Source organism: Triplophysa rosa, linkage group LG9, assembly GCF_024868665.1.
Source record: "Triplophysa rosa linkage group LG9, Trosa_1v2, whole genome shotgun sequence".
In the NCBI taxonomy this organism is placed as follows: Eukaryota; Metazoa; Chordata; class Actinopteri; order Cypriniformes; family Nemacheilidae; genus Triplophysa; species Triplophysa rosa.
In genome coordinates this window covers 25,756,106-25,780,436 of record NC_079898.1, presented here as the reverse complement: position 1 = coordinate 25,780,436, position 24,331 = coordinate 25,756,106, and the positions used below count along the sequence as shown (strand labels likewise).

General features: G+C 39.3%; 1 protein-coding gene across 2 annotated transcripts in view; it reads left to right on the top strand.

Annotated features, from left to right (window-relative positions):
* The window catches only part of LOC130558799 (arginyl-tRNA--protein transferase 1), a 33,711-nt gene extending 10,370 nt beyond the window's left edge, over positions 1-23,341 (top strand). Inside the window, exons 7-10 of one of the 2 annotated variants that reach the window (XM_057341423.1) lie at positions 2,922-3,130; positions 9,494-9,622; positions 17,086-17,118; positions 23,141-23,341. In XM_057341423.1, coding sequence (XP_057197406.1) covers positions 2,922-3,130; positions 9,494-9,622; positions 17,086-17,118; positions 23,141-23,146 — 377 coding nt within the window. In that variant the 3' untranslated portion in view covers positions 23,147-23,341. Of the gene's footprint in view, positions 1-2,921; positions 3,131-6,818; positions 6,948-9,493; positions 9,623-17,085; positions 17,119-23,140 lie in introns of both variants that reach the window. The other variant, XM_057341422.1, reaches the window with a different exon arrangement.
* The last annotated feature ends 990 nt before the right edge of the window (positions 23,342-24,331 follow it).

The following is a 24,331-nucleotide window of genomic DNA, read 5'->3' as shown; positions in this document are numbered from 1 at the left end:
GATTTTTGAATCATCATGAAAAAATACTCTAGTATACTTTAGTGTTTACTGTAGTAAACTGTATCATTAGATACTTCCTCTGGGAAATATTAGTGTATACAGTATTTAGTCCAGTTTAAGAATTTAGCGTGGTTCTATAGGATACCGTAGTATAGATTAAAAGTAAGATAACCTCAAGTTTACTATAGTAAATACTAAAGTACCCGACATTACTTTTATAAATGAGAGTCATTGTGCATGTATATTTTGAGGTGACCCAGACATGTTCTTGACAGGCTTGAATGGCTCAGCCGTGTTCTCTCTCTCCTCTCTATCTGCCCCGGGGGTGTGTGGGTTGACGGCAGGCTGACGCTCGGTCGTGGCTGGCACAGCGTCAGGCAGGAAATGGCCCCGCTTTCCTTATTGCTTCAAACAGGATGTCGGCGTGTAAACTGTTGACATGGGATGCCGGGAGCTGGCATCAGTCCAGAGACACACGGTGTACAGTCAGTGTACGGAGGCAGATATATACTGACAAAGTATAGAAGACATTTTCACAAATAGTGTAGATTGTTGTCTTTATCAGGACTAAATTCAGCTGACCCGTAAGATGGTGCTCTCAAAGCTGTAGTGCGTTGTTGACTGCGCGAGCCTGACCCCCAGTTAACTTCCGGTTTGTGTTTGGCTAGTGTCTAATAATATAACTATTTATATTTAATCAAATTTGTTAATATTCATTTGTATTATTATTTTACTGTATAATAATTGTATTAAATAAACGATTTGTAGAATTGTGTTGTATGTTCATTTTATTAAATAAACAATTTGTTGAATGGGTCCTGTAGTTCGGTCGCATTTAAAGAGAGCGTATGGTACACTGACATCTAGCGGCTGAGCTTGGTATCTAAATAAAAAATATTGGAGAGACAAGTTTAGTCAAGTAACGCTTCTTCTCGGTTTCTTTTGATTGTTATCAGAAATAATCTACAGGCGCTCTATTGTTTGTGAATGTGTACCGGAAGTTAAGTTAGGGTCACAAAAGTGCGCATGCGCAGTAACGTTTCCTTATGTTGTCAAGATGAAACCGTCTATAAAGCCAATATATTTGAGTTCTGGATACTGATTGGTTAAAGAGTGTTCCAGCTAGGTTGGGGCGACATTCTGCAGGAATGATTTGATATACGTAATATTCCTAAAATATTATTTATAATAAATAAAATATTTTTTTCATAATTGTGCTGAAGATATAAAATGACAGAATATAGAATATTGTTGAAAAAAAATGATGTGCCAAAAATATCACCAATAGGCCATTTCACTCCAACTTTTAATTTTACAAGTGTCATGAAAGGTAATCGGTCGTGGGTTTATTGTGTGTGACGTCAGAGGTATCGCTATAAAAAATGTAGTAAGTAGTCAATAGTTCTACATTTTTACTGTTTTTTTTTTTTTCTCACTAGACATTTTGAATGTTTTGTTTTATTGGGTCAAAGTTTTAATTTTTCTAGAGCAAATGCAAAAATAACTAAAAAACAAAACGTTGAGTCATGTGTAGTCAAAACATGTGAAAAAATATCATAACAAAATTCATCTGTCAAATATCAAATGTATATATTCAAAGAAACTGTAAGTGTCTTTGGATAAAATCATCCCTTAAATGCATACGATACATTACATTGTCTTGTTATTCACTTTAATCACAGTAGATAAGTAATTATATGTATTTTTTTAGCATTATATTTTCATTAAGGGGATACTTCACCCAAAAATGAAAATTCTGTCATTCTGTCATTCACTCACCCTCGGATTGTTCCAAATCTGTATAAATGTATTTATTCTGCCGAACACAAAGGAAGATATTTGGAAGAATGTCAGTAACCAAACAGATCTCATCCCCCATAGACTGCCATAGTAGGGAAAATAAATACTATGGGAGTCAATGGGGTGTGAGATCTGTTTGGTTACCGACATTCTTCCAAATATCTTCCTTTGTGTTCATCAGAACAAAGACATTTATACAGATTTGGAACAATCCGAGGGTGAGTGAATGAATACAGAACGTTTTTGGGTGAAGTATCCCTTTAAATGGTTTAATTGAGTCGACTCCCAGACAGCTTGCAGCGGGGCGCAGGATCCGAAAAAGGATTATCAGTGAATAATGAAGAACTCCACAAGGACATTGACTTGAGAGGGAATGTAAGCATTAACTAACCATATATATCCCTCTTTAATCCCGCTGTCTCAGTCTTTGCTCAACGGTGAATAGATGGCCGCCTGCCAGAGCTTCTGCAGTAAACCCTGGAAGGCTAACTGACGCGATGAATCTCTCTGGCCGAACCCTGTCCTGACCGCCCCTGTCTCAATCTGGGAATACCACCTCCTCCAGTTTCCTCCAGGGCACACAAACAACCATCTCCACACTTTCAGTTAAACCGCAAGCGGCCTTCTCGCAAAAGCAGCGGGAGTCGGACAAACAGAGGCCGTGTTGTTTCACAGCTGCGCTGTTGTCATGATGGCAGAAGATCACTTCCATCGAAACGGGAGGCCCCGACCATGCGTTTACTAGCGCTAACTAGGAGGCTCATTTGTGAAGATCGCACACCCCTGCGGTTACCAAACAGCACACGAATGTTGACATCTCTGCGTGCAGAAACACACCGTCACGCCCAGTCAGAAGCAAAGTAAATGTGACCTGCAATTGATTCAACTTCTCCTGTGAACCAGACAACACCAGTGATTCGGAGCAACATGCTTTATATTTTATGCGATGTTGTAATAACGGATGCTTGTTTTGGTTCTCAACATTCTTCAAAATATCCTTTTTTTGTGTTCTGCAGAAGAAAGAAGGTCTTACAGGTTTGGAACGACATGAGGGAGAATAAACGAATTTACATTTTAATTGTTCAGTGAACGTTTACATGTTCTGTCATTGTGGTTCTCAGGTAAAGGAGCCGATCCCACCAGACCAATGTGTAGAAAAGCCAAGGACATCAGAAAAGAGCGTCGACTTCAGAAAGATCAGCAGAAGCAGCAAGAAGGAGCGTCTACCTCAGTGCCTCCTGTGCCGCTGAAGTCCACATCTAACCAGCCCAAATTACTAGAGGACTTTATTTCTGAGTCGTTACCCACTGACCCTCTCCACCGGCTCGAGGTAAAAACACATCACCATCTTTGTATTCCATGCCGAGGCGGGTTCAGAAAACCTCTCTGGCTTTTGCTGCGATTGCTCGGGTGAGGTCAGCATGAGTAAACGGCCAAGCGTTTCGCTTCCTAAGCAATCTGTATGAAAGACGTGGACATGATGGTCCCCGGAGACGCTGCAGGACCGATTGGCCTCTCGATTAACTTGTAGACTGAATTGATTTGATTGACTGCAATACCTCGTTCAATTATCTTAAGTGGATAGCAGTCAATGTCACTCTCATCGAGGTTAGCGGTTCAAATGCGTTTGCGGGACTAAAAAACCTCTCGTGCACAAAAGTGCTTCCTTTTTTATTCTGAACTTTCAACAAACAGTTTGCGCAGTTATTTACTCAGCGGTGTAATTTGCAAAGGCTTCGCGTGACAGACCCTTCCTCTGAAATGTAAACCGTTGCTAAAGCACGTCCTTGAAGTCTGTTTGTTACCACTTATCTGTTCGGCACGTCATGAAAACGGATGGGTTTCGAGCGGCGTGAGTAGGATCTCGCACGCTCCCTCTCCAGACCTCACTTTATCTCTGGTGAGTGTTGTAGCTCATTTCTGGAAGTCTCAGTTCGGAGGTCATTAAGCTCTTGGAGAAGGACCTGAAGGAGACACCCAGACTAATGAGATGTTTACACTTACTGTGAGCAGAGACACGCGTCCAGTGAGTTTTTTATTATACCGACCTCAGTGTTAACCAATGACAAAAGTTCATTTTTTGGAACATCTGGGCAGTCTTAGTGTTTGTTGAAGAACTGAGTAAAAAGCATTAATTTTTTCGTCTTAGTCCCACCTCAATAATATCACTTATCTACATGCAAATGACTTTAGAATTTGCTCATTAAAATCCTTCAGACATCCTGTAGGGGGCAGTAAAGACACAGATTTGAAGGCCCTTTTCATGGGATCTCTTTCACCCCCACCGTCATCTGAAATCTCAGAGCTGTTTTGACAGCGTTGCCCTCTCTTTGTTTTGCTTGCTTCTCACACACTTTATTAAATGATCCACATCTCAGGAGAATAACCCAGCAGATTAAAAGACTTCACGTGTGTTTATCTAAAACGAAAGTCACGGATATCTTCATTAACTCGGCCCGGCTTTAGCATGAGAGCTTCAGTAAGGGCCACATAAAATAACACCGTAAAAAAATAGTGAAATCCTTCAGGTGTTTTTTTTGGGAGAAAATTCATAAACCAAGAGCACCTTGTCCAATGAAACGTCCTGTAATTAAACACAGCTTCCCCGGTCAATTAAATGTTGTTGTTTGGAGGATTGACATTTTGATTTGCTGCTGCCCTTGTGTAAACCAGGATTATTATTGTTGAATATGGGCTGGTTTCCCACACAGAGTTTAAGACTAACCCAAGACTAAAATCAATGTTGGAGTTGACCTGAAAACCGAAAATGACTTGCACTGACATATCTTAAAACACATCAGTGGCATTATTTTGTCTCAAAATGCAAACAAATAATGTTTTTTTGAAATGCATGATTGTAAAAACTCCTTAAATGTCCTAATTTAACGAAGGCCTAGTCCTGGCTTAATCTCATCCCTGTCTGGGAAACCGCCCCTAAAACTGTTAAATCGTTAAAATCACATAAAATATTAGGCCTTAGTGTTATTTGAAAAACTAAACGCAAATTGGAAATGTATTGTGCACTGTAATGTTAAGTTTAAGTTGAGGCACTAAAATTGTTAACTGGATATAAAAAATTTAAACTGCAAAATGAAAAGTAACTGAATTAAAACTAACCAAACCCTGTATAGAAAACCTAAATGATCAAATAAAATGACAAAAGCACATTTAACATTAACTTGAAAACTAAATTTAAAATATGAATGAAACTACAGTAAAACTTAAAATAACTAAAACAAACACAGATTATCTCAAGCTCCGTTTTACCAATCAGATCTCTCATCAGATTCTACAAAATTGACTTTAAACTGATGTCGGAGTTTTGCTGTTAGCAAGTCTTTCCGTGCGAAAAGAGGAGCCGCTGCTTGCATTGGAGTCTATTGAAATTTGACATTACTATTCATAATGTATATCAGAGGCAAGTTATGGTCATTGTGGTTGCAGTTTTTCATCGTTTCCTTTGTTTGACTGCGGTCACTGACGTGATATAATCAAAGCCAGTTCCACTGTAGCACTGTAGAAACTTCAGGAAGATTCTTTTGTAACAGTATACAGTGAGCAGACACTGTTGAGACGCATCACTGCAGGTCTGTGTTCAATCATTACAGGAGGAAGTCATGTGTACTCGCTTTCTTCTCACTCTGGATTACATGAAGAACATGAGGTCTTTTTATCAATGAAATACATGTGTTCAAGATTTTTTATGATGAATCTCACCCAAGCAAACACACTTTTATTGTATATGGTTTTGTTTTATTTTACTGCCTGCTTTTGTGTGAGCAGAATGTTGACTGGACCATCAGGGCAGACTAGAGAAACATGATGTGCATTAGTTGAATGCATCAGAGCAGGAATACGGATCGAATTGGTTATGGTGAATTCAATAGCAAAGGCACAATTGGAGCCATCTGTATAAAATTGTCATTGGTCAGAGGATGCCTGTGTATAAGAAAGCATCACTTTTACAAAAACTTCCTGCTTTTTTTTTTAAAGCGCAAGCGCTCCATTACATATGTTTAGTTTTGTATTTATGTTATATAATATAATTTGTTAAATAATCTATGAACTTTTGCCTTTTTATTACCATTATTTTATTTTTGTAATTGAATTAATTTACTGTATAAAAATACAGTTTTTAACATAAAAGCAGTATAGCAGATACTACCATAATCTGCAATAGTGGTAATACGTTGTTTTTTTTTCATTTTGCAGTGGTATTTTTTATACAGGCTTCATTTTAACAGCAAATATTCTTCTTTTGACCCTTCGGGGTGAGATGTGACCCCAATGTGTTTTTGACATGTTTCATGAAATTCACCCATGTGCTATTATAAAAATGAATAGGAAAAAATCTTCCCTACACAGTTTGTTATTTAAAGGCATAGTTCACCTCCTTAAAAATCTGTCGTCATTTAGAGGCCGTTTACACGAGACCGTGTAAAAAAAAGTTTTATGAGTTTTGGTTGTTCAAATACACGACAACTGCAATTTGGGGGACTGAAAACGCAAACGTTTGAAAACGGGTCTCAAAGTGAAAGTTTTTCTCCGCGTAAACTCTGAGGCGCCGTTTTCCAAAAACACAAGCGTATGTGTGCAGACACGTAGTGTTTATTTACAGCGCAACATCGCCACCCACTGGCCTGGCATGCATAATACAGCACTTTTATTCGTTTTCCCGTATCTATGTAAATGCAGATCGTTTTGATAATGCTGTCGTGTGTACGTAAAAACGTCCTTTTTTATCGTGTAAACGTACTCTACACTCTCATATCATTCAAAACAAAAAGAAGATGTGAGAAATGTCTCTTTGGTTTTGTGTCCATGGAGGCGTTTTTGTCATACAGGTTTAGAATGACATGAGGTTGAGTAAATGATGACAGATTTTACATTTTCGGGTCACCTGATGGTCCACGCACACTATTCTCCTCAACTATTGTGTTTGTAACTTTTCTTGTTAAATTCTTGAGAACTCTGTACTTTTTCTGTTTAACCCTTGTCTCCTCGTCCTCATGTTGAAGGTGAGGCTAGTGCGCTCCAACCCGCCCAGTCCACAGTTCAAAGCTTCATTCGATGCGTCTTACCAAGTGTACAAACTCTACCAGATAGCCATTCACAAGGACCCGCCTGACAAACCCACCGAGAGCCAGGTCAGAAGGGGCTCATGGGTAGTACGGCTGTCTCTGAGTCATTGAGCACATTTTACATGGTCTCTCACTTTTGTCTATGGTGACATCAGCTTAGATTTGGAGCGGTTTGTGTACATAAGAAGTTTGCCAAGAACAGAGATGACAGCTAGGTGATTGTGAGGTCTGGGCTTGCAGGACTGAATGGACGTGACGGAGAAACCAAAACATGTTCTCTTAAAGCTAGAAGCAATGAATCATGGTGGCCTGTCTATTCACGAGGAACGAAAGCGAGGAAACCGTAAGTAGGCGGGTGGGAAATGAGAGTAGGCTGGAAAAGTAAACATTAGAAAATGGAAGATGAAACGGTGTCAATAAAGTATTAAAAAGGGTGTGAGAGAGAAGTTTGAAGGTAATGAGGAAAACGCTGTCATCTGGAGTGTGTGGGTGATGTTTCTACAGGTGTCTGTGTCAAATGAAGATGTTTGCAGGTGTTTGACCTCTACTTTTCTCAAGCCAAACCAGAAAAAAATCAGTTAGGTAGTTTGTAAGGTTTCCTTGTTATATGTCCATGCACTTTTTCTTATAAATTCACTTCTTTCCACAACACAGTATTTACATTTCTGCTTCATTTTTTTGCCACAGTTTATTTGTAAGGACTCAAACTCGCACTGCTCATAAGAGCACCACAGCTGAACACACATGCTATCTGCTAAACCACGACTCTGAATGCTTTTATGAGATGATGGCTTATTTGCAAGACAGCGAGTGACGTGTCAAAACTATTCGTCTTCTATACTCTACACCAGGGGTTCTCAAAGTTTACATTCAAAGGTCCGAATCTGAATTCTCGTCAACGTCAAAGGTCCGGTGCCTTTTTTAATAAACATTAAAAACAACTTTAAATAACAAATCGACTCTATATGAAGGGTTTATTTGCAAAAACGGATAACTCGGTTTTAATTTGTTTTTATCGTGTTTTTATCGTGTGTGTGATAGTTAGCTGTATTTTATATTATTACTTAATCAAAAGAACCCAAGTGCAGTTTCATTGATATTGATTTGAATGCACAATAAAAACATTGTTTTTGAACATCTTAGGCCCGATTCACATTTTGCGTCTAAAACCGCGCGGAAAACGCGAGCCGCGGCTCTTTCTCTCTTCAAATGACCCGCGGTGTGTGCGGCAGTCCGAACACTATTTCCATCTCGATGCGGCGGCGATGCGCCTAGAAAAATGTGCGCGACGTGCAAGCTATTTGCGAGTGCCTGCCGCGCGTCTACATTTAAAATAACGAATATGTGCGCGGAAAAGACGCCAAATGTGAATGGAACGGAACGAAAAGTCCAGACTTTGAGAAGGGCTGCTCTACACAATGCATGATCTGTTCCCATTCATTCATCTTTGGCTTTTTCGAGGTTTTCTTGCTCTGTTGATAAGTTCTTGAGGTGTTTGTTGGTATCTGTGTGTGTATTTGTGTTTTTGAGGTAGGCCGTTTTATCGATAAGTATTTTTTTGCAGAGAATGCAGATTTTGACAGATTGTGTTTAATCAAAGATAACAGGGATTAGCTTTCCTGTAGCTCAGTGGTTAGAGCATGGCGCTAACAACGGCAAAAAAATTCTTAGTTTTTTTTTACTTTTAAAGGAGTAGTTCACTTCAAAATTTGAAGTGAACTACTCCTTCAATGAGGGAAAATGCAATGCTTAATATGGCGGCTTTATTAAAAAAAACAAAAAGTGTTTTTAGCATAATTCAAGCTTAAGAAGACTTTATGATCCACCTGATGTCAGGTTGAATTGTTGGTGGAAAATACGTTGTTTTGGTTTGATTGTACCAAGGGATTTTTAAGATCTTGCCTTCCTCCATTCAAGTTGATAGGTCTTTGATGTCTGAAATAGCTGCCCGAAGTCCTTCCAAACATGGCCGCCAAGTGTGAAGACTTCTCTAAAGTGACATTAATAAAATAGGACGAGCTCAGTGGTTTTAAATCTGTTGTGGGACCAGTGCTTGATAAAACCAGTGCGTGTCAGTGTTAAGGATGTGATTTTTAGCATTTAGCGCAGTTTCACAACCCTAGTGCACTAGCCTCACCTTCAGTCCCTACGTTTCCCTTCGTGTAGTGTTCTTCATCCTCACAAGCATCACACTCACCACCTGTCTTACTTAACAAGATTTACAAAAAGTTATTTTAAAACTTTAAATAGCTGGCATGCATAGCATTAATGTTCTGTGTTCACATTTTATTTTGTATTCGTGCATTTTATTCCAAAAATTGAAATTGTATTGGTGAAAAATGAAAATTTGTGAGGCAGGTTGGGGGGTTAATTCTCGCTTTCATGATGTCTTCATACTCGCTTTTTAAAAATCTCGATTACAAAAGACTCCATAAAGAGTCCTATGAACCCCAAAATATTTGGTATACAAACAGGGTTGTTGACCACTCCCCCATTTTTTGCTATAATCCCTCTTTTCTCTTACTCTACTATATTATTTTTTAACGTCTTTACATTCGTCCTCTTTAATTGTTCGCTTTCCTCCCTCTAATTATCCTTCCATCGTTCTGAAGGTGAAGTTAGTGCCGGTCAGCTTCGAGGACCCGGACTTCCTGGCGTCCTTCGAGCAGTCTGCGGCGCTGTACGCTCGCTACCAGACGACTGTTCACGGCGACTCTCCGTACGAGTGCGGGGAAAGTGAGGTACAGGCTGAAACATGTCACATACTTACAGACTTAATGAAACGTCCACTATTTATTATACCTGAATATCCCATCATTGGGTCAAATATGGACAAACCCAACTTTTGGGTTAAACTGACCCAGAATATGGATATATTTCACCCAAAAACCCATATATTTTTTGACCCAACAACCCATTTTTTGACCCAACGTTGAGTTAAAATAACCCAACATCATGGATTATTACTATAGGTTACTCTTATAGTTAAAGGGGTCATATGACACGGCTAAAACGAATATTAACGTTTGTTTAAGATGTAATGCAATGTTTCAAAAAACAAAAACGCAATTTCCACATACCGTGCATGTTTGTATCTCCTCTTTGCCCCGCCTCTCTGAAACGTGCTGATTTTTTACAAAGCTCTCATGGCTCTGAAAAGCGAGGTGTGCTGTGATTGGCCAGTTAACCAGTGCGTAATGATTGGTGGAATACAGCAAGCGTGTGACGGAAATGTAACGCCTCTTATCATATTTGGAACATCAGGTTCCTCTTCATTTGTACTGACAGGTACGCCCACCTTACTTGCGTCTACATTTGGGCGGTCTTAGTCAAATCAGACCACCAGCTGACGTAGATTTGTGGGGGTGTGGTTACACGAGGCGTTTCAGGCAGGTCTGGGTGAGCATTCGCTTTTAGATAGAATGACTCTTTTGTTCCCACACTTTCATTTCTGCAATTTTACGTGTCTAATACATGCATGGGCAACTTATAACACACCAAAGACACAGAAAAACACGTGTTCGCGCCATATGACCGCTTTAAATGATTTGAACAAATTCCTAAAATAAAGTATTAAACAAGCACAGATTTTCCTTTAAAGAAAATTGAAGATTTGGCTGTTTTTTCAGAAGTTTGTCAGATGCAACTCTCCCACAGGAGTAACAGAAAACATGACAATAAAGTTTATGGATATATTATTGGTTTTACCAGTATGAGTGCTTTGGTTTGTTAGTGCTCTTTTTGTTAGTTATTTGTATCAGTTGCGTTTCTACGAATTCCTTGATAAAAATAACATTTGATGCAAATTTCTGGTCAGTTTTATTGCATGTTAGTATTGTTTTTATGATATTTAAATGAGAGGTAACACCATACCTGTTTCTTTTTAGTTGTGTTTGGCGTTTAGTGCTCTTTGTTGGATAGAACAGTTGAGAGACCAAAGAAAATCATACCGGGATACAGTGCAACAGGATTTTGGAAAGGACCACAAGCTGGGACTCGAACTTGGGTCGCCCCAAAGCACTATTACGCAATATGTCGACACGCAGCCCACCTGGCTATTGGCGCTGACAAATACGTGTTTTAAACAGGAGATTTTGGTTTGTACATTAGGGCGAAGTCGAAGTCACAAAGGTTCAACTGAATCTGTCTCCATGATGTGTATGAAGGTCAGCTGGCGTCATCAATGACCTTGTTGATGGGTTTAGGAACCGTCGAGCGGCGGACACGTGTGGCATTACTGAAGTAAATCATACAGCTGGTCCATCAGCGCTTAAATCACTCTAAACGTTTAGCTCATAGTTTTGTGCATCTGTCTTCATTTGTGTCTGTAACTGTCTCCTGATATTACAGGATAAAAAGCCGCTGTAATAATTACATAGCGCTTGCTAAGCTGTTTGGAGCGTTTCGCAGGTAGGTAAGCATTGTCTGGATGGGCCAGTAGTTCACCTGTGTGTTTGAGAGAGAGAGTGAATTAAGACTGGGTGGATCTGTGGAGAGAAACTCTTTGACTTGATGTTATTTCAGTCTTAGACAGGGCTGGGCCGTGTGCACACACCCTGCTCTGTTCTGTGAAAAACTGCCAGAACTCAATTACACTGAAAGAAGCAACGTTTGCAGTCCGTGTGCTTTGCAGAAACTCTGTCTGGAGGAGATTCATAGTGATTAAAAAATCATTGTTATGACGAAAGTCAGCGCTGCCATGTAAGAAAAATGTAATGGAAAGTGAAATAGTGGTTTGATTTTAATTCATAGGGTCTTAGAGAGACATGGAGAGAATATGATTTTTTTAAGGTTAAGAGTACAGTTCGATTTCTTACTCGGATATGAAGTATTTTTTTGTTGCTCAGTGGTTAGAGCATGGCGCTAGCAACGCCAAGGTCATGGGTTCGATCCCAGGGATTGCACATAGTCAGAAACAAATGTATTGTATAATGCAATGGAAATCGCTTTGGATAACAGCGTCTGCCAAATGCATAAATGTTAATGTAAATATGAAGTATTCATGGAGTAATAGTGTAGTAAATACAAGAGCACAGACTGCTCAGCATATGTTTCTAGCTAGCGTTTAGCTATATGACCCTCTCGAGTACTGTGGTTTTTACTGTGTTAAGTATGTAAAGTGTGGTCTGGTCGTGAGCGGGATGTGGACCTACTTGACATTGTAAGTCACTTGAGAGAAGCTTTTGTCCCCCTCAGGCCTGGAAACGGACCCGGCTCTGCCAACAGCAAATAAATAAATAAATCCTCCAGCTCGTAAAGGAAGGGAATTAATAAATAATAAAAAGCTGCTGTCTCCTGTCTCCAAGATTCTTTCCTGGTGCCATAACAGGGCTTTATTTATAGTGCAGAAGGTGTGCGTGTGTTTGCGTTAGCCTGGTCTTTTCCAGCATTACTGCAAAGACAAACATTCCATGTGTGAGACGGGGACGTTTTTTCTCCCTTACTTCCTCTTACTTACTGCCATCTCGTATAAAGTATCCCTAGTGCCACTGAATTAGACCTTCATCCATCTAAAGGCTTCTTTACGCCAACAATGAGAACCACTCTATAAAGCTGCAGTTTTACATTTTATTTTGATTGACTGTCAATGTTTTATTGTTTATCCACCGGAATTGAATTGATTATTATAGTTGTGATACGGACATGGCTGTTCCCTTAAATTTTGAATTATTTAAAATCTTTCTTAAAAAGGCTGTTTTTGTTTTAGCAATGCACCTGTTAATGCTGTTTAGTACATTTTGAAATGGAGTTACTTCGGTGTTATGCTGGATATGTACCGGTTACCAGGGGTTAAACTGGGCCGGGGCCGTCCGGGGCAGAGCCCCGGCATGTAAGCTGACGATCTCGCTCTTCTGGTGTTATGGAGCAGCATTCCGTCGTTCAAGTAACGATTTACCTTTTTGTCAGTGTATACACTGATAATCGCGCAAAAACGGTTCTAACAACCCACATTAACAACTCGTGCGCAAAAACCATTCCCTGCGTTCCATTCCGAAGTGATCATCCCTATGCCCTACTCCCTTCGAAGCTCTTGATGTGTAAACTCTAGAGGGAAAACTGCAATTGTATCTCTTAATCAGTCCGTTTAAAATTCATTTGGCAAAAGGAGCAATAAAAACAACGTCATTTCCTCTTTACATTTACATTTAGTCATTTAGCGGACGCTTTTATCCAAAGCGACTTACAAAGAGTTTAAGGAGTAATAAGCGATATGTCATACAGGAGCAATAATGCAATAGGTTCCAATACAAAGTTACTGGTTTCAACAAAAGCTAGACCACTACCTGTTGAAAGAAAGAGAGAGGGTTAGTGTTATTTTTTTCATTCATTCTGTCAAGTATTCACAGAAGAGATGTTTTTTAAGTAGTTTTTTGAATGTTGTGAGAGATGTGGTTGACCGGACCGAGTTAGGAAGAATGTTCCACCAGGAATGAGTTGTGAAGGAGTGCCGTTTTGTTTGGTGTCCCCTTCCCGAAGGGCCCTTGGGAGCGAGATATATTCCGTTTGGAACACACCGCGTGTCTGCGCATGCGAGTGTTTCCTTTCTGCAGCGCCTGTAGCCGCGCACTGCCTATTTGCGAGTTGTAGACATGACGTGCGTCGCTGCTTCTCGTTTGTTAACAATTAACTCATTTGGTAATTGTTAATGTTGTATGAAGTTTCGATAGAACGTACTGGAAATACACAGGTCATACATACAATTCTGTGGAAGTTAATAAATGAAGATATTTGATACTGACACAAGGAAAGGGCACATGCCTGTGCAGAAAGGTTATGGAGCTTTGTACACTGCTGGCATCTACAGTAGAATGATTTTAATCAGATATTTATTGTTCATAGCAGACGGATCTCTCAAATGATATTTTACAGTTTGTCAAATGGTAAGATTATAAGCTTGGTATATGCACCCCCTCAAAATTCCCCACAGAGCCCGGCCACATAACAAATCCCAAATCAACTGGTTTTTCCCAATGTAACGTAAACTTTCTTTGCATGTTTGAGTTTACACTCATATTTACTTTAAACAGAATCTGATGATTTGGCATTTGACATCACATTTCATAGTGAGTCATGTTTGTTTATTCTCTTCTATTGTGTAACTTTAGCGCGGTAATAAATAAATAAATCATTGTTTTGTTGCATACAGACAGATGGAAGTAATTGAGAATAATTCTGTCTTAGACTCATATAGTGGAATTGATTTTCAACTAAATAAACTGTTAATGATACTGTATTTACTCTTTTTTTAATGTAGACTAACTTTGGATAAGGTGTTTACTGGGACAAGTTGCTTCTGGTTCTGTTGCTTCACTTTGTGCGGTTCGTGTCCGGCATATTTTAGCGCTGGGATAGCGCTCCATCTCTCAGTTTCAAACCATCTCCAAATCCAGCGTTACATCACCATTTATATAACATTCATCACTGAAATGCAGCGAGCAAACAAACACAGCTAAACATTCGTCAACCAAGTGAAGCGGCATTGATGGGCGTGCTCTTTCGCTCGCTGGATGACGCGTGGGCCTGCTTTTCCGTGAGAATTGTCCAATAAGGGACCAAGAACCCTTATGAAACGGGAATCCATGTTCGAAAAAAACTTTTTGAACCCTAGCGGAGTGAATCGAGCACAGGAATACTACGCCATACGTCCAACTCGTTTTTTGACAAGTTGACCATGTTAAGCTGGAGAAGCCAGCACGTTTAACGGTGTAAAGAAGTCAGAATGCATGACATAGCATGTTACGCTTTACATTACATTTACATGTATGCATTTGGCAGGCGCTTTTATCCAAAGCGACTTCATTGCGTTGTACTATACTCAACTCAACTTTATTTTTTATAGCTCTTTTTACAATTTTCATTGTTACAAAGCAGCTGTACATGAGACATATTGACTATAAGCAAAACAATTAAAGTTGTACCTGTAAAAACAAGAAAAGGTGAAAACACAGAAGACAGACATAGCCACGTACAAACGCTCCACACACACGTACTAACACACAAAGACATAGACGCACACACACACACACACACACACACACACACACACACACACACACACACACAAGGATGCGCAGACACATTATACATTGCTTAAAAAACTTTAAAGATGGATGTATGTGCGTTTTTAGCCTTTAAGCAGTTGAACAGCATCAATAGTCTTCAGTATATATATCTGTGAGGAAAAGTCAATATTTTGAAATGTTGGTCCCATTTTCTTCTTCAAGATAAAATTTTCAATTATTTTGCAGTTTACCAAAACAGTCCTGAGTCTGCTTCAGAGCAGTTTGGAGTTTTGTTGCACTCCTCATGTTACAGATTCTTTTTGTTTAATATTCCTCGTTTGTGAAATGTCTAAATGTAAATGTGTGTCCGGTTGGAGTCAGTAGTCAAACAGGGTCTCTGCTGCCAGGCTCCAGGAGATCAGGAAGAGGTCTAATGGGAATATGTATGTGTGTGTTAGCGGTTACCCACGGGCAGCTCTGTTGAGGGCCTGGCAGCACTAGAGAAAGCTCATGCCAGGTTTAATCCCACACCACACCCCTCTCCCATGTCCCATCTTCTCCCCTCCACTCGGTCAAACAATGGGCTTCTCTTACACAACCGCTCGGAGAGGTAAACAAATCATGTCTTTTGAGTTATAAACGCTTTCGAATTCATGCCTCAAGTGAAAAGCTTATTTGTAGAATAACGTTTCTTGGTTCCAGATATGTTTTGCGGTTGCGTGCATCGCAATAGTAACGTGCTGTACGTGGTGCGTGTATTCATTAGTGATATTTAATTCAGACTGCAGTTTAGCTAAATCTTCGTTTCATTTGTCATGGCGCTGTAGAATCTGGAAACATTGTTTAACGATGTAGCTCGAAGTTCGTCCACGTCAGCAAAAGAACGCAGATGTTAATGAAACCAAACGTCATGAAAACTCTTCAATGTGTTGTTAGTTCTGTTAAACCAGCACAGATGCGGAAACGAGCATGTGGAGCTTGTAACCGTCTGACTAATTCTCTCCAAACCCAGAAAGTGAAGCTGCTCACTGGTGTTTTGTAGCGTTTTAATTCACAGGAGTCTGATGTTGTCAGATTACATCCAGACTCGCTGTGTGCGCATGTGTGTGCATGTTCAAGATGGAGGGCGTGAAAGGTGCGTTTGTGCGAGTTTGAGCCAAATGCAAATTAAAGCTGTGTTTTGGTTGATGTTGTAGTGAACATCTGAAGGCGGCATCTACTCTATTTCAAGATTCGTTATTCATTCGTGAAAGTCAAATGAAACGACGCATCTTGCACGTTTAAAGACATCATCATCTCTCTCTCTGTGTCTCGCTCAAATTTGAAGCAGATTGAAAGCAGAATTGTTGACTTTACAAAACTATTTATTAAATCTTTGAACTTGCTGCGTCCCAATTCGCATGCTATCCGCCCTAAATAGTCTTTGAAAATAGAATTAGTACGTCCCAAATCGTAGTATGCTGAAAAGAGTATCCCAAAGATTCCCGGATGGTCTACTACTTCCGGTAGAAATTGGAAGTGCAGAACGATGCACACTCTTAACGGCTAACATTACCCACAACCCACCGCGAGTAGGCGGAGTTTAGTGATGCTCCACTGCATTAATAAAATTAAATAACTGGTGCGTTACTAAATTTAATAAATATAACTATAGCGTTAACATTACATATGAAATAATGAATGAATAAATACTTAAACGGAAAGAAGAGCTGTATTTTGATGTGTGTGACAGTTAATGGCCACAATGTTGTCTAGGCGACAACGGTTTCCTGTTACTATGTCCCAGTGCGTGCGTATTGTTTTGCTACACATATGTACACAATGTATACACTTTTCCATAACAAAAATAGTACATACTTTTAGTGCATAGTATAAGTAGGTGAATTGGGACGCAGCAACTGTAATCTTGGGAAAGGCTTGTAACTGGACCAGACCTGTACCTTAAGAAAAGACTGGTATTTAAATGTGTGCCGGGTCTTATAGCGTGCTCTAGGCCGTAGAGGATTTGGTGGTGTAAAATGTGCATATAATTGTAAACCACTAGAGATTTATTTGAATAAAATTATACAGAAGGCCATGTTGAATGTGCTCGATTATACACCTGAGACAGCCCACTGACTCGGATCATGTTTTTAATGTGTCATATGTTATATGTGGATGAATTTACAGCTGTTTCTGTCTTTTTCTTTTTCCCCTCACAGTTTAAGAGGTTCCTGTGTGACTCGCCATTAGAGGTAAGTGACGACTTTGCGTTTCAAATACTTCTTAGTAGGGATGCACCGATATTCATTGGCCAATATTGGATTAATTGAACACCATCGGCATATTGGCAATAGCATGAAAAAGGCCGATACCGATGGTTTATTAATTAACTGCATGGAGGCAATGAGTTGCATGTCTGAATAATCCAACGTTTCTCTCTGAGCAAAATAATTAAATGGCAACATCACAGACTTTATTTAAAGGTCTGATCGGATGAGCACTTTCAACAAGATGGTATGATTTATTAGGGTCTTCATGAAATGTCTGCAACATATTTTGCTTAAAAACACTCAATGGCTGTGTAAACAAAACCCTTTTTGCCTCGTCAAAAACCGCTATGCTCACAGCAACCCGTTTTGGTGCATGTCTCTTTAAATGATAATGAGTTACAGCGCATGCCACCCCCCTTCTGTCCGGCGTGTCAACACAACACACGTGCAGTACTGCCATGGCAATGGTTTAGCTAAATTATGTTTCCTGAACTCCTCTGCGGTTAGTTTTGTTTCAAACGTCTCAAATCATTCGTCCGGAGACTAAAAAATCCGTCACAGCAAACATCGCGTCCTAATGCGCTCACGTTGTGCATGTATGCTTGCCTAAAATCCACGGAATGCGCACCTGCAGATCTCAGCGGAATTACATGGATTTAGCGCTCGTCGTTGACAAGTTATAACGTTACACACACAATGTGAGAGCTAGTTTGCTGTGACAGATTTTTCAGCCTAAGCACGAATGATTTGAGACGTTTAAAACCAAACTAACCGCAGTGTTCACCCCTGTTCATTAGCAAAACAAACAGCTTGCCGCAGCTGAACATATTAACGCACATAATGTATTAACATTCATACAGCTAAACTCCAAGTGCCCATTTGCCAAATAACATATAAATATAGAGTAAGTTTAACACTGGCTTTAAATGTTCTATTTAGCCCATGACTGACTTAGCTCCCTTCGCTATCATATGCTAACATTATCATCCTATATAAACGGTACATGTACGTCAATTCAGACTGATGATAAATATTACTTACATCGGCAGTTTTGTCTCGTTCAGTCGGTCTCGATCCCTCTTGAGGAACAACTTTGAAGCTAATCCTGCTTGTACTGTCCCAGGTTGATAAAGCACCCCGGCTTGAAGTGATTCGCGCACACAAGCAGGTTTTTACTTATGGTTTCTGAGGGATTTCCACAAAATAAAATAAATCCACTCCTGTCTCTTCCGAGGTTTGGACTCTGTGCAGCGACTACATTGCATGTTGTCCATGAACTTTAGCCATGGCATCACGTGCACCGCTGTCACTTGTGAAAACAACAATGGCGGCAGCGCCGTGGGTGGAATTGTGTGGGAATATTATTATAAGAGCCTGCTTTTACGCCACAACAGGAGCGAAATCTGAACGGCTCGATTTCTCACATGCTTGCAGGGAAAGGCTCATCAAAACAAACTTACTGGGATCTTGTTTTTCACGTTTTCTGAGTTGGTAGATGCACCGGGGACCCGATTATAGCACTTAAACACAGAAAATGTTGGATTTTCTTCCGATGACTCCTTTAAGATTATCAAAGAAACGTTCAATGTTAAGTCAAATATGAGTTAATGTTGTTAACAAAAGAAATATTTGATAGCAAAAATCACCTTTGAAGATTGTCATGTTGTCTTTTTTTTATCTTGTGCCTCTTAAAATGTTAAATGGATCCAATTCATGTCCAGTAAAATTACTTGAATGTAGAAAAAATAGCTAGTATTGTAAAGTACGATGCAATTGACCGTTATCGTTATCAAAATCGGACGATAGTTGTTTGTTAAACTCGGTATCGGCCAAAAAACTCATATCGGTGCATCTCTACTTCTCAGTGAATTTGATCAATTTCTCTAAAATGTCCAGAATAACTTCTACAAAAAGATGCATCAATATTATGAGTAGGTTATATTCAGAGAAGCACAAATGTGTTTGTAAACTTTTGGCAATGATACTGGAAAAACTCACTAATATTTCATCAGATATTGCCCAACGGTCGATGCGGGACGGATGCTGTTTGTCTCGTTGCAGTGATAAATGTGGAAAGTTGTCACTGGGTTGCTGTGTAATTGTTGGGTGGTTTGTTTCTCATGAAACAATGGAAAAAGTCAAATGTGTTGTCCAGACCAGGATCTCTGTGCTGTGGGCCACACACACAACAGTTTGTTGTGATGCGAAATTGTGCCTGACAGAACATTGCCTCTCTGTCATGACAAACTGCCTTCAATAAACTTTCTCTTTTCTGCCATTCCTTTGATATTTAGGAGCATTTTTGTTGACCAATGGAATGTTAGATTGTGGTGAGGACGAGGCCTGGCGAACCATGTAAACAACGTGACACGTACATTTGAGCATCATGGTATCATGATCAGATAGCGGCACTGTATTGGACTTTTTAGGAATAGTATATGTACTGTTTCATGTTTTTTTGAGTCGGTAACACCATTTGTAGTAGAAGAGTTTCAGTGATGTGTGAAATGATTGGGCTACAGCGGTTACATCCTGGAATTGTTTGTGTAATGCCCTTGCCTTGAGCGAGACGTTTAACCTCAGGTTGTACAATCGACTGTAAGTGACTTTAGATGAAATCGGCTGCTTTCAGAGGCAGAACCGAGCATGCGCTCGCGGCGTATCCGTCCTCTTAAAGATGCGTGAACAATAACACTATTTCAACTTCGTCTGCAAACTCGGAAGTAAATTAAAGTAATTGTAGATTTGCCATTAGTGTGTATTCGACTCGTTGGCCTGGTTGTGTTTATCTGGGTGCGTGTTGTGTTTGCGTCACGTGACTCTTATCCGCGTCACCGTAATGCCCGTCCTCAAAAACAGGCCTGTGTTGCATTTTTATGTCTGTTTCTGATTGGCTTTTTTAAATGCCTTTTTATTGACCTGCAATGTCTATCCTGAGGGAAAGCGCTTGTTAACAGTGGTGTGGTGTAATTAGTCAACGGGGTTTTATAGACCTCGAACCCTCCCCATGCCCCCCCACACACACACGCACACAGAGTTTAACTTCTTCATCCATCGTTTCTCAATTCCAGTAACAGGTTTTGAAAAGCACAGTAACAATTAGCCCTCAGCTGTCCGTGCATCGGCACCTTCAAGGCAAACACGGCACATGACCTCGTATCCAGAAGGAAACACAATGAAGTCATTAACACATTAATAAACACGGGCTATCCCCCCCCAATGTAATCAAAGCTGCACATGCCTGAGTTTATCGAGGACTGCGAGCGCATGTGTGCTGCAGAAAGAGCCGGACGCGAGCGTGCCACGCCATGTCGTGAGTCACGGCCTTGAGAAAACTCTCAGTGGTAATTGATCGCTGCTGTTTCCACACAGGGTTAAATGAGCCGTCGTTGAACGCTGCGTGTTTCGTGCGTTTCATCTTGTAATGTTAACTGTACTTCTTTGCAAGTTTTAAGATGACAATTATTTGGTGTTTCAAACTTTATGGTGCACCGTTGACATAATGTAAAATAAAGTAAAAATGCTTGAGTCACTTTCGATAAAAATACGGTTCACATTATTGTTAAGTTGTTTACATGTTTCTTGTATTTTTATGGACGTTTTCTGGCAACAGCTGTCAGTTTTTTCACAAAAAAAAAAGCTGGCAGGTGTGTTTATTTGACAAACTATCGGATAATCTCAAATTAACGGATCATTTATATTTAAAATGGGGTATTTAATTTCATGCTAGACTATTACTGTAGCACAAAGTACTACGAAACTAAGAAAAAAGTCTTGGATTACTGTACTGTACTACACAAGCGTCTTTACTGTGTGACAGCGTCTGGTTTTTTCTTCGCTCTTGTTGTTGCCACGACATAAAAAGGTCACTGTATAACTAGAAGAATGTTAACTAGCCTTTAGTCTGACAAACAGCCTGCTGCCGTCCCCTCCACTGACAGCACACAGACGTTTAGCACGACACGAGCGGGACATACAAAGACCGACACAGAGAAACAGGGCACCATATGCTTGTGATTTGTGCCCTGCCTCTTTCATTGGTGCTGTGTGTGTGTGTGTGTTTGCCTTCACATGGCACAGGCGCAGTCATTAGGCTGTCCGACGACGTGATCTCTGGGTCAAGGTGATGCCATTTGCCTTACTTGGGTCATGGCTACATAAACACGCCTGACAGCCACACTGAGAGTTTTACTGTGAAATCATTCCTGAAGTGAATTTGGTTTGAAAGTGAGCATGTGCAGGCCATGATCACTCCAGAGGGCAAAGCACGTCAAGTGAACACTCTGAAGGGAGCACTGCCCAATTGCAGAAAACCACACTCAAAAAAATGATTTGTTGGATTTACATAATAAAGTAGTGTCAAGTGGTTCCACGCAAATATGTTGAGTAGTTTCTACAATTAACAATGCAGTTGTATGAACAAAAGAAATTTCAAGTAAAGTTGACAAAACTTTCTTGAGTAAATCCAAACCATTCAGATTGTACCAATAATTTTAAGTTAATTAAACTCAATATTTATCCTTCTCAATGGTACTTTTTGTTGTCGTACATAAATGATATACAGACTTACTGCATGTAAGTCAAAACACAATGAGCAAATCAGATGAGAGGCATCTCAGTACTGGCATTAGCATAGTTAAAGCTCATTGAATGATGCAATAGACATCATGGGCGCGCTTTAAGCACACGTACCACTCTTCTAAACAATGGCAACCCTAAAACTCTTTTAAACCTCAAAGATAAATGAACATTAAGCACAAACAAGTCTTTTTCTTTATTGAAAAACATTTAAAATAACACTAAATTTCGAAATTTACTGCCTAAATGCAGTCTTACGCAAAGCATGCTGGGAACTGAAAATCCCCCTCAACCAGTCGTGTTGAATTAACTTGTTTATATTAAGTAAACTCAACAGTAGGTCCAATATTAAAGGGTTTTGCGTTTTACTCAACAATTTTAAGTTGACCAGTCAAACACTTGTTAAGTAAAGCCGACAGTACTAAATTTTTAGTATAAATAACATAGTTAACTTACGTTAATGTAGTTACTTGCATTCTTTATGTACTGTGAACAAGGATGGGTTTGGTAAAACTAACAACAGCGACAAAAGTTCATTTTTTTGAGTGCATTTAATGTACGAGTACCCTCTTGGTTATTCTTGTGAGGGATTTCTTAAACGGAGGACATTTGTTGCAATCATAGATGTGTGTGTGTAGATGCCACATTTTCCCTTTCCAGACGCCTCAACACATCTGCTTTTTTGGAAAGGGTCAAAGTAAAACGAATCCGTTTTTAAAAATTCCACACCGATGTGCAGATTCTGGTTGTAAAACAGCCGAGATTTACAGTAAAATCCCAAAGAAATGGGATAAACTTTCACTGGTGTAAAGGTGTTTGTTTATATATATATATATATATATATATATATATATATATATATATACAGTACATATATATAGCAGTGCTTTCAATCGATTTAAAAGTCACGATTAATCGCACATAACATTAATGTTTTTAAATAAAATTTTACATTCTTATAATATCACATTTAATCTCCAAATGAATGTAGAAACAACAGATTTCTTTTAACAGCATCATTTTATGACATTCTGATATTAGTACTGCAACTGATGTCTCCATTAAATTGATTATTTTTTCTTTATTTTAGCATGAATTATAGCCGTTCAACATTGAAGTACAGTATAATTTAGATCATGTCTAACAGGTAGGAAATATACAGAAATTGAATAATGTTCTCAAACACTTTACAGTCTTCAATGCTAAATTCCAAATTAAATACAGAATTAAAGCTACAAAACACATTGATTTCCTCTTTTGTTTAGTTCTTTGATTAACATTAATGACAGGAGTCACAGCAGCAGGTTTAATGCTGCGTTCCCACCAAATGCGAATGAAGCATTAAGCACGAGTAATTTACATGTTAAATCAATGCAAATCTGCTGTTGACCAACTTTATGGAGATGCAGATTTCATTTTCCAACAGGACTAGGCACCTGCACACAGTGCCAAAGCTACCAGTACCTGGTTTAAGGACCATGGTATCCCTGCTCTTAATTGGACAGCAAACTCGCCTGACCATAGATAGAAACTCTATGGGGTATTGTGAAGAGGAAGATGTGATATGCCAGACCCAACAATGCAGAAGAGCTGAAGGCCACTATCAGAGCAACCTGGGCTCTCATAACACCTGAGCAGTGCCACAGACTGATCGACAAAAGGAGCCCCAACTAAGTATTGAGTGCTGTACATGCTCATACTTTTCATGTTCATACTTTTCAGTTGGCCAAGATTTCTAAAAATCCTTTCTTTGTATTGGTCTTAAGTAATATTCTAATTTTCTGAGATACTGAATTTGGGATTTTCATTAGTTGTCAGTTATAATCATCAAATTAAAAGAAATAAACATTTGAAATATATCAGTCTGTGTGTAATGAATCAATAGAATATACAAGTTTCACTTTTTGAATGGAATTAGTGAAATAAATCAACTTTTTGGTGATATTCTAATTATATGACCAGCACCTGTATATGTACACACATATATATATATATATGAAGCGAGTAAACTCAAAATGTTCAAGCATCCAACTACGCGTTTGGTGGGAACGCTCTATAAGAACGCGGCCCGTTTAAGAGCTGGACCACTGGACCGCTGTCATGTTGCGTTGTGCCGCATCCCACAGCTAGAGGCTGCTATCTATACTGAACGCGTCAAAGCAACGGTTTCAAATAGTTTAAAAGTCTTTACATGAATAAGAGCGTGATTATATAATGTAACGCTAGACAAAGGATCACAAAACAAACAGATGCTGCGTTAATTGCGTTAAATATTTTAACGGGTTAATCTGAAAAATAATCATTGCATACATTAACGCATAAACGTTGACAGCCCTAATATATATATCTATGAACTCAGAATTAAAGTTTTAAACTGTAGTCACTTATAGTCACAGTCAACTTGCTCTTGATTGTTCATGGACCGGATTTCATCGTTCCAATATGTCAGACAACTTGCCTATAATGGTCCATATAAACTAATGAGGCATCTATGTATATACATCTATGATTGCAACACTCTGCAGGGCATCTCTCAGAATCATAAAGTTTTCTCGAATAAATTATTGAATAGCATTCTTTTGCTGCATATGTAAGTCATTTTAATTTATATAAACTT